Genomic DNA, 11,899 nt, shown 5'->3' on the forward strand with positions numbered 1-11,899 from the left:
TTTCTTCTCTTAATTTTATAAGGAATGCAGATTATTAGTTGAAACGTAAAACATACAGTAATAAATTTGACTCTGGGGCTCATGATATGCAGGGAAAGAACAACTTTCTTTGTAACTGTCCCTGTTTAAAAATGCAAAAATATCCTGAGAGTTAACACTTCAAGCCATTAGTATGTATTAATGTCAAATTATTAAGGTTGAGTAAAATGGACACTAATAAGATTGAATTGCAAATAAATAAAAAATCATAGTTATTAGAGGCACAGACTTCATTTCATATTGCACACACAGAACTGAATGTATAAATGGAAGCAAATGGATCCGTGGCAGGTACTTGATTGTTAAACTTTTTGTCCTAAAGTTTCCTAATTTCGATTTTGAAGCTTCATTTGGGAGGGCTTATTCCTGTAATCAATACAAATTATTTTTTTTCTGATCCTAGGGTTTGGAGTCACAAGATTGGCAAATGGTCTGACCTTGTGGTTTTACTGACCTTGGTCAAATTATTTGTCCTCCCTAAACTTTGATATCCTGCACAGTGACACACTTAAGATACTAACAGTACCCCAGGTTGTGGAGTGGCTACGAGGATCAAATGAGATCAAAGATCTTGAGACTAAGTTTCAAGTGCTTAGAACAATGCCTAGTAAATACCACTAGGGTTCAAATGTGGTTAAAAAAATAGGGAGCGGTAAAGCATAGCCTGGATTTGTGATGGTAAATTTTCAGCTCCAGTCCTCACTGCTTTGTCTGTTCAGAACCTTCTGGCATTTTGATTTCTTCAGAAGTGCCACTTGGACAACATGACAACCTCCAGAGCATCCTTCTAGTCTGGTTTTGTTCTTCCTCTGCACGGTAGGGGTCGCTGTGTTTGACGGAAAGCTCGCGGGCTGCTTGGTTGCTAGGAGACCGTCGCCAGGCAACCGCGTGTACACACACGCTCCGGCCGGGCGGTGGTGGCTTCAACATGGCGGCGTCCGGCACCTTGATGAGCTCTCCATCCGATGACTCTCCCTCGACATCATCGCCACCGGAGCTTCCACCGACCCCACCACCGACCATCACGGTCCCTCTGAAGTCACCCCAGGAGTCCAAGGTCTGCTGGAGTCCGCTGCTTCGCTGGACGTGTCCTGAGGAGAAGCTGCCCATTGCCGCGTTTTACGGGCCGTTGGACGCTAAAAACCCTCTGCTGGCCTCTTTCGAGAAGGAGATTCGGGAGTTGTTAGGTTTTATGAGGAAAAAGAAGGCGCTGGCGACGACGGAGGAACCGAAGCCCGAGTTCCGGCGACGTTGGTAAGCAGAGGTAGGGCGCCGGGGCGGGCGCCGGCTGGTGGAGGGCCTGCGGCGGCGGCGGCCCGGGGGGGGGGGGGGGGGGTTGGCGGGAGCGCGGTCGGCCTGCTGGGTGCTGGGCCGGGCCTGACCGACCTGTCCCGACCCGACCCGACCCGACCCGGCCTGACCTGACCCGAGGGCCTCGGACAAGCCAAGTTCCAGAAGTGGAGATTCGTCGCTACGATTGGCCGTGATTCTCGGTACTTAACACATCCCAGTTTCCTGCTTAGGTCAAAATAACAACAACAACAATAATAATAAAATTTCATTAACTCCTGTTTGTTCTGAGTTTTTTTCCTCATAGCTACTCCAGGTGAATTGTTTTATGGTGTCTTCAGTGGGGTTCACAACGCCGCATTTATTTGGTAAATACACGGTTTGGAATTGGAAGAAGATTCGAGGAATAACTTTGAGATGGTTTAGTTCTTCAAGGAAGTTCGCCCCTCTACATCAATTAGTTGTACAAGGGAGTTTCATTTTGATATGTCCATATGTACATGCAGTGTACTTTGATCAGCCTCATCTCCAGGCCTTGGCTCCCCACTTTCAAACCAATCTCAGGAAGCTTCATTGTTTCATTTGTCACACATGTACATAGAGTATTGCATCCTCCTTCACCTCCTCTGTTCTCCCTTCCTGTTCCAACTAGGACCCACACTCTGGATAGGACTTGTTTCACATTTCAAGACCTTCTTGATATGAAGTGTGTTATCCTGTGAACATGTGCAGTTTATTATTATATTGCAATTAGGATCACAGAGATTTTTTTCCCTTGATTTTATGACTCATCTGTACGTTTCTCCTTTTTTTTTTAAAGTCTGCCACTGTGTTATTACTGTGAACTGCAAAGTATCTGCTTTTGAGATTCTTTCCTGTTGATGTTACCATCTTTATTGGTTAAATTCATTGCAAATGAACAATCACAAATGAATATACAATGTGATATACATATCTATGTATATCTAACATTTTTCACATATTTAATACTAATTACTAGGTTTAACTTAATATATTACTTATTCAAGCATCAAATTATTAAGTACTTTCTGTATATTAGCTACCTTTCTAGAATCTAGGAAAACATCAAGTTAACAAAAAATAGAAAAATGTCTAACTTTGACAAGTGCCAATGGCTCATACTTGTCCTAACTACTTAGGAGGCTGAGATCTGCAGATCATGTTTCAAAGTCAGCTAGGGTAGGACAGTCTGTGAGACTCTTATTGCCAATTACAAAACAAACAAACAAAACCCAACAACAAACAAGAAGTAGAGCTGTGGCTCAAGTGGTAAAGCAGTGGTTTTGAGTAAAAAGAAACTCAGTCCCTGAGTTCAAGCCCAGGACCAGCACACATACACTTAAAATCTATCATGATACATACCTTTTAAAAATAATTTTATTGTTAATTATTAAGGTGTTGTCCAGAGGGCTTACCTTTTCATGTTAGGTGATGAGTACATTTCTTTTTTTGGACAGTGTTACCCCTTCCTTTACATTCCCCCAATTTATCCTCCCTCCATTGCTCACAAGTTACATAGGTCATTTTCCACATAGTGTATAATGAATAGCATGATTACATTTGTTTACCAACTTCTTCTTGTTTGCCCCTACTTGCCTGCCTAAAAGGAAAAGAAAAACCCTAAAACAAAAACAAACACTACCACTACCACCAACAATAACAACAACAACAAAAAAACCCCCATGTTTCTATTTCCTGGAATCTGTTTGGATAAATAGTATTTTAAATGTTCAGAGACGTTATATCTTTGTGTTCTTCCCCTAAGTGTATCTTTCTTTAATCTGTGTGAATACCTAAAGACCTGTATAGGTTTTCATGTCCAGTTATAGTATAGATCTAGCTTCCACATAGGAGAGAAAATTTGCTGTTTGTCTTTCTGAGCTTGGCTTACTTCACTGAGCATGTTAGATTTGTTCTAAGTCTGACACATATAATCAACCACTAAACAAATATAGAAATATAGAAGCCTCTTGTGTCTATAGATTTGCTTTCTGTGGTTTCAGTTGCATGTGGTCAGTCATAATCTGAAAATATTAATGGAAAATTATAGAAATAAACAGTTTTGAATAGTGTTTTCCTTTTCTGTATGATGAAATCTTGCCCTATCTTGCACTATCCAACCTGGAATGCAAATCATTCCTTTAACCAGCATATCCATGCTATACATCAAACATTCTGGCTCATTAGTTACTAGCCATCTTGGTCATCAGATCAACTGTCATGGTATCACAGTGCTTAACGATGCCACAGTGAAAGAGTAATGATACTGGCAACTCAAATGTGCCAAAGAGAAGCTATAAGTACTCTCTTTAAATGAAAAAGTCAAGTTCTTAATGAGGAAAGAATGCAAAGGTTGCTAAGAACCAGGATATAGTAAGATATTTTGAGATAGCTATCACATGCACATAACTTTTATATAGCTTATTATTATGTTCAACTTTATTTGTTAATCTCCTACTGTGTCTAATATATGAGAGTTTATGGGCTGGGAAGGTGGCTCAGTGGTAGAGTGCTTGCCTTGCATTCATGAGGCCCTGGGTTCAATTTCTCAGCACCACATAAGCAGAAAAAGCCAGAAGTGGCACTGTGGCTCACGTGGTAGAGCTCTAGCCTTGAGCTGAAGAGGTAAGGGATGGCACCCAGGCCCAGAGTTCAGGCCCCATGACCGACCAAAAAAAAAAGTTTATCATAGGTATGTGTGTAAAGGAAAATAGCACAGTATGTGTTGTGTTCAGTGCTGTCTGTGGTTTAGTATATCCACTAAGAAGTCTTAGAATGTATCCCCTGGTATAAGAGAGCATGGCAATAAATACATTTTACAAAGAGATAAATGCTAGAGAGAAAAATAAATTGAACAGTAAAATTGTAGGACATCAGATTTGAAGTCCAGTTCAAAATGAGGTGACAGGGAGCCAGGTCAGGAAAGAGGGAAGGGGGTCTTTTGAAAGATGAGGTGCATAAGCAGTTGATGAGTAGAAGCCACCCAGGGAAACTGGCAAGTATATTGAGGTGGGATTGTGATTGTGGGAAAGTTTTAATTTTAGATAGATTGAGATGCAAGTCAACATTCAGGCAGAGCTATGATTAGGCTTTGGGCACTTGAATCTGGAGGTCAGAGGAGACACAGTTTTTTGATCCATCAGTCTATTAATGATATTCGTTATAATACCTGACAAAAATAACCAAGAGAGTGTATGTACATGGAAAAGAGTAAAGGACTGCTCCCAGATTCACAAGTAGGAGAGAAAAGCAATTAGCAGAGACTAAAAAGTGGCCAAGTAGTGGTAAGCACGGCAGTGGGGGTGGGGGTGGGGGGGTATTAGAAACAAAGAAAAGTGTTTCAAGGGGGACAGAACAGTCAAGTCTTATGAATCCTGCTGATGAGCCAGGTTAGAGGGCAACCAAGAATGGACTGAGGAATACAAGTGGAGAATAAGCCTTTTATACTAGACGTGGTGGTGCATACCTGTAATTCAGCAAGCAGGAGCCTGAGGCAGGAAGATTTTGAGTCTGAAGCTAGTTTGGGCTGCATAGGCCCAGTCTCAAACAAAACATAAAGCAAAAATAAAAATAAAAAATAAACAATAAAGATCAAGAACAGCATATTACATACCCAACCTATATGTATCCATATTTAAACAAATTGTGTTTAATCCCCATTTTCACTACCAGTAATTCAATACCACCATTTCTCTGCAGCCACTCTGGAATCTCTCCTTCACATAGTAATCAAGGGGGTCATAAATACATCATCAGCTTTCATCTAAAGGCTTTCCATTGCTTGCCATTGCTTTTAGAATAAAATTAAGATGCCTGTCTACTTCATGTTGCTGCTCATCTCTTCTCAGAACTTTCCTGAGCCTTTATTTTGCCATCTCCTTTGAAATGTCCTTGAGCTTTTCAGATGTTTGGCTCCTTCATTTCTTCCAGACCTCAGCTCATTTGTTAGAACCTTACAGAGAAAGTTCCTATCTGATGCAGGTTCACCTATCAATTTGTATTTTTAAATCTGTTTTCTTAGGGTGGGCACCTTGGCTCATTCCTGTAATCCTAGCTACTTGGGAGGCTGAGGTCTGAGGAGAATGGTTCAAAGCAAGCCAGGCAGGGCAGGAAAGTCTGTGAGACTCTTATCTCCAATTAACCATCAGAAAACCAGGAGTGACACTGTGGCTCAAGTAGTAAAGTGCTCACCTTGAACTGAGCCCTGCAACTGACAAAAAAAAAATCTTTTCTTGTGTTTTGTCTTTTATTAGAATGTAAGCTCCCTGTCTTCTTCATTGCCCTGTCTCTAGAACCAAGCCTGGAGATTGAGACATAGCAAACAATAGGCATTTGTTACTGGAAGAATTCAAGGGGATAGAGTATCTTTGTATTCTTAATAATTGTGAATATTGTGTACAGAAAAGTAGATCTGGGCCAATTTTTAAGGACAGTATTTGATCCATCTTTTTTTTTTTTGGTCAGTAACGGGGCTTGAACTTTGGGCCTGGGCACTGTCCCTCAGCTCTTCAGCTCAAGACTAGTGCTCTACCACTTGGCCCACAGTACAGCCCCATTTCTGGTTTTCTGGTGGTTAATTGGAGATTAGGTATCTCATGGACAGGGCTGGGAAGGTGGCTCAGTGGTAGAGCACTTGCCTTGCATGCATGAGGGCCTGGGTTCGATTCCTCAGCACCACATAAGCAAAAAGAAAAAAAAGCCAGGAGTGGCGCTGTGGCTCAAGTGGTAGAGCGCTAGCCTTGAGCTGAAGAGCTGAGGGGACAGCACCTAGGCCCAGAGTTCAGGCCCCAGGACCGGACCCCCCCCCAAAAAAAAGAATTTCATGGACTTAAGTGTCAAGGCTGGCTTTGAACTGCAATCCTCAGATCTCAGCCTCCTGAGTAGCTAGGATTACAGGCATGAGCCACCAGTGGCCAGCTTTGTTCCATCTTTATGATATTCACAAATGTAAAGAATTGACCTAGACTTTAACAATCAAATGTTTCATGAGATTTAGGAAATTAATTTTGTTTATGCAACAGTTTATATGAGTGCCTTCAATGTGCTAGGCACTGCCCTCTCTAGTCACTGATTACACGGAGATGAACAAAATAGATATGGGAATCCATGCACATTGAGCTTGCAGTCTAGTGAAGTAGAGATTGTCAGTGAATGAATCATTAAATCAACACACAAGCAATTTCTTACTCCTATTGAAAATAGCTGCTGAGCATTTACGTGTGCCACTCATAGTGCTAGGCACAGAAGATGCATCACTGAACTAACTGAAGTCTCTGCCCTCTTGAAGCTTATATTCTAGAGGAGACAACCATGTCATAGGGGTGTACTTTAAGGTAACCTAGAAATTGGTGCTTTCTAGCAAGAAAAAAGGAAAGAGCTTATGGGGTAGGATATAGTAAGTTGTGTTTTTCAATAAGGTGGTTAGAGTAGATGACACTTGATCAGAGGCATAAGGATAATAGAATGGCAACTTGCTTCCAAATGAATGGTAGGAGAGATGACAGAAAGCTAAGATTAGAAGGATGCCCAGGAAATAATTAGGCAAACAGATAAGAGGAGGGAACAAGTGCAGAGGAAAATCCTTGGTAGGCAAGTCCCAGGAACTTTGGAGGAGCACATGGAAGCCCACTTGGCAGAAAGGTGAGGGCAGGTGCAGTGAAGGGAGAAGGGTATGGGGCTGGGAGAGGTTTTAGAGGCACTTTAAAGAGTTTGCATTTATCCCAAATGTAACAAAATCCTTGGGAAGTTTTTGATACGGGATTAACCTTAGACATTTTTTGGGGGGGGTTAAAATATTATTTTGGTGATATTGTCCAAATGGAGCAGGAATGGCACATGGAATGAATTGGGAATTCAGGAGGTAGGAACTGCTTTTATACCATATTTTAAAAATCAAAACTTGTTTCTTCTGACTGTAGGTATTTCCCTAGCATTAAAATTCATAGTACCTAAAATATATATTTGATCATATAAGCAATGTCATTAAATAAGAGTATGATTCATATTTTAAAGTATGCCTTAATAAAAGCACATAAGATTTAGAAATGCTTGAACATAATCACATGAAATTTAGGTATTATGCTTATGCAGTTTTAATCTTCTATTTTGGAACTTTCTAAATTTCCTTGAGCAGCTATAATCAATGAGAAATACAAAGCATATTGACATTCTCTTTTAAAATTATTATACACTTCCTATATAGTATGTATTATAAATTTTTATAAATTTTATGTAAGCCATTCCTAATGAATCTTACTTTGAACTTAGAATTCACTGAAAAAATGTTTCATATTATATAATCTCAATTGATTTAATGAAGCTGGTATTTTTCTTCTATGAGTAACAAACCTAGTCATCATTATCTCAGATGTAAGGCTTTGAAGAATTATCTAGTTCGTCTACATAATTTGAGAATTCCAGCAAGTCTGTATATTTTAAAAATCCATTACATCTATCCTAATAGAAGCATTTTGTAAAGCAGCAAATTAAAGCAAAAAGAAAATACAAAATGAACAAAGAAAATAACTTTTGCTTTTTAAGATTCTAGGGTTTATATTTGCCACATTATTTATTTGGCATTGTCATTTATTATTGGTGCATGTATATATTTTTGTACCCCAAATATCATTAATCAGTCATAAGGGACTATAAAGGACTGATTAATAATAATAAGGGCTACTTTGTCCTTTTGATTTAGTCATTTAATTACCTAAATGAACTATTGGACATGTTTCTCTAGAGATTGTTTTATTAATATTGTAACATGTACATCACAAGTAGCAGATCTATCTTTAGTAATAAATTTAAAACCCTGTCTATGTTAGTCAGTTTAGGCTATATTAATAAAATACCACAGACTAGTTGGGCTTCAACGACAGAAATTTATTTTCTAGTTGTGGTTTGCATCTGGTGAGGGCTTTTCTTGACTTGTTGAAGACTGCTTTGTCTTCACATAGTATTTCTTCTGAGCAAACAGGGAAACAAGTTTTCTGTCATCTCTTTCTGTAAGGACATAATCTCACCAGGATCCTACCTTCATGACCTTATTTAGCTTCCTTAGAGACCCAATCTCCAAATACGGTCACATGGGGTATTTAGGGTTTCAACAATACATGTAGGTTGGGAGGACACAAACATTTAGTATATAATGTACTGCTATTAACTAGGAATTTATGAGATAGGATTGAAAAATCTTAAGGGGAATTTAGACTTTTCCTAGAGAGATGGAAGGAATAAATAAATGTTATCTAAAATAATAAAATAAGCAATGAAATGTTACCTTGGTAGTGACTAGAAACCACTTTGATACTACTGTATGCTTTGCTTTTGTTTTACTTGTTTACTTTGTTTTACCTTGAATGGGCCACTGGATATTTGAGCCCATGAGCTCTTCATAGAAAATAATAAAATAATGAGAGAAATGTTTCTTCCTAGAAATGTATACTTAATCTGGTTTATGTAGCTGTAACCCCTTTGTTCATTACCAGTACAACAATAATAAATATGTTAAAAATGAAAGGGAATTTTCCCTAATTATTTACTCCATTCAATCTTTCATCAAATATTTATTGAGTACCTACATTTACTATAGGCAGAAGGTCCAGAATCACCCGCACAATATTGAAGAAGAAAAAGTTGGAAGACTGCCTGGGTATGGTAGAACAGGCATGTAATCCACTCAGGAAGCTGAGACAGAAGCCTCTTGAGTCTGAGGTTACCTAGTGTTACATACTGAAATCCTGTTTCAAAAGAGAAAGCAAAGCAAAGCAAAACAAAATAAAATACAAAGTTGGAGGATTGTTCCCACCCAATTTCAAGACTGGCTTAATGTTATATTAATAAGAATGTTGTAATAATTGCTGCAAGTAAAGACAATCAAAGTAACAGAATTTGTATCTGTGTGTTGTGTATTCATAGCTAATCTTTAACAAACGAACAAGCATTGCAGTGGAGAAAAGGTCATCTTTGCAATAAATAGTGCACATTCAAAAAAAATTGAAACACACACCCTATACTCAATAAAATTGAGTAAAAAATCATATCTAGATGTAATATTCAAATGATAAAATTCCTAGATGATAACAGAAGAAAGTCTAGATGACTTTGGGTTTAGTGATGACTTACTATATACATTACCAAATACCCCATCCATAAAAGAAAATTTTGATGTTAGACTTCATTAAAATTAAAGTGAAAGGCACTATAAAGATGAAAAGATATCCCATAAACAGACTATATTTGCCAAAGACATATCTAGTAAAGTCTAAGACACTGACAGCACCAAATGCTGACAATAATGTGGAGCAACAAGAACTCTCATTCATTGCTGGTGGTGATGCAAACCCTGAGTGGAAGACAGTTTAGTGTCCCTTTCTGATAAAATAGCATACTCTTAGGACATGATCCAATAATTGTGTTCCTTGGTATTCACACAAAAGTTTAAAAACTGTGTCCATATAAACCCTGTACATGAAATATTTATAATAGCTTTATTCACAATCAACAAAACTTGGAAACTACCAACATATCTTTCAAAATACAAGTGCAAAAAGAAATTGTGGTACTTCAGACAATGTGATACTAGGGTTAAAAAGAAATGAGCTGTCAAGCTACAAAAAGACATGCAGAAAACTTAAATGCATATTACTAAGTGAAAGAAGCCCATCTAAAAAAGGCTATATCGGAAGTGGCACTGTGGCTCAAGTGGTAGAGCACAAAACTTGAGCTGAAGAGTTCAGAGACAACACCCAAGCTGAGAGTTCAAGCCCCATGCCTGGCAAAAAAAATAATAAAAAATAAAAAGGCTACATTCTGGAAAAGGCAAAAAGTGGAGACAGTAAAAATATCAAGGTTAACAGATTAAAGAGAAAGGGACAATGAAGATTTTTTAGAACTGTAAAACTGTTATAAAGATGAGTATGTGTCATTACACGTTGGTCCAATCCCATCATATATGCACCATCAAGAGAAAACCCTAATGTAAATCTGTAGGCCTTGGATGATAATGATGTATCAGTGTTGACTCATCAGTTGTAATAGGATGTACGACTCTGGTGGTGTGAGTATTGATAAAAGGTAAGAGCTATAAGAAACCAACTTGTCTCTTAATTTTGTTGTGTACTTAAAACTGCTCTAAAATAGTGCATTTAAAAATGTCTCAAAGTTTCACACATAGGAAGCAATAGTGCTACTTTTTACTATAACTATATGATAAATAATTAGGCATTAGCAATAAGGCACATTGAAAAGATAGCACAAATTTTAAAGGCTTGCTTACTAATTAATTGAGGTTTACCACTGACTTTGAAGATGTCATTTTATGTTTGTTTGTTTTTTTAACAGTGCCACCACTTTGTTTAATATCTGGACCAAATATGCCCCCAGGCTGCCAGCTGACTATTACAATGAAAAGCTTCTGAAGGTTGGAGATAGCCTTTGTCAAATGAAAGTAAGTGCCTCTGGAGCAAAGTGAGCCAAAGGGAAATTCAGCTTGGCTAATTATTATTTGGTCTGATACCCTTTCTACATGACATATTTTGAACTCTTTTTTCTTAAAAAGAAAATAAGGCAGGGTTGAGATTAGGGGTTGTACTGGTGCTTTAGGCCTGTAACCCTAGTTCCTCAAGAGGTTGAGGTCTGAGGTTCAAAGCCAGCTGGGACAAGCAAGTCCATGAGACTCTTATCTCCAATCAACTACCAAAAAGCTGGAAATAGAGCTGTGCTCAAAGTGGCAGAGCACTAGCTTTGTGCAAAAAAGGGACATTGCCCAGGCCCTGAGTTCAAGCCCCAAGGATGGTGAACACACAGACACAGATCACACACAATACATGAATATGTAAAAAGTTTAATGAGGAACAGTAACCAAAAAGTGTGCTTGCTTCTTAATGTTGTAGTTGAAATTCTCTGGGGGTGAGCAGTTCCTGCAGGAACCAGAGGAAGCCACTTAGATGCTGAGGGTGTGGTAGGTGCACAGCAGGAAGTGCTGAGTCACCATGTTCCTACCTTATACAAAGGGGCCCCAGACACCACTTCCTGTTGTTTTTGACATGGTTGGCCTTGCACAGTCTGCAGCCCTCGTGGCTTCTGGACTTGCTGTTTTGTTGCCCAGTTTCCAGTGTTCTGTTTTAAATAACTTTCAGCTTCTTCTCAATGGTTTACTGTGTGTGATTTACAGCAGTCATTCCATATATGTCCTGCTTGTTCAGTATATTATATGCCAGACTGAGTCTGTGACCTATTTTTAATTCCATATTAAGGCCCAAGTTTTGGAATGTTGTGGATGAGTGGACTTGGTTTGATAAGACCACACCACAGCTGAGTTTTCAGTTGACTATAATGTGAATTTTCCCTTTAAGCTCTGGCATAAGTCCAAATTATTCTAAGTTATTTGAAATGTTGGACAGCAAGTTTTTTTATCCAAAAGAATTTTTGGCCAGACAGAGGCAGCAGTATTCAGTGTTTTCTAAATCTGCAGTGTCTCAGCTTAATTTTCCTCCTTCATTTCTACTTTCATGAATCTGTTAGGTCTGGGAGGCAAATTTACCAAATG

General features: G+C 38.7%; 1 protein-coding gene across 6 annotated transcripts in view; it reads left to right on the forward strand.

Moving 5' to 3' along the window:
• Positions 1-829: 829 nt before the first annotated feature.
• Cfap54 (cilia and flagella associated protein 54) overlaps positions 830-11,899 on the forward strand; it is a 248,380-nt gene continuing 237,310 nt past the window's right edge. For all 6 annotated transcript variants that reach the window (XM_069990518.1, XM_069990555.1, XM_069990527.1 and 3 more), the window contains exons 1-2: positions 830-1,293; positions 10,693-10,798. In XM_069990518.1, coding sequence (XP_069846619.1) covers positions 968-1,293; positions 10,693-10,798 — 432 coding nt within the window. In that variant the 5' untranslated portion in view covers positions 830-967. The remainder of the gene's footprint in view (positions 1,294-10,692; positions 10,799-11,899) is intronic.

Source organism: Dipodomys merriami, unplaced genomic scaffold, assembly GCF_024711535.1.
Source record: "Dipodomys merriami isolate MVZ:Mamm:240054 unplaced genomic scaffold, mDipMer1.0.p SCAF_10, whole genome shotgun sequence".
In the NCBI taxonomy this organism is placed as follows: Eukaryota; Metazoa; Chordata; class Mammalia; order Rodentia; family Heteromyidae; genus Dipodomys; species Dipodomys merriami.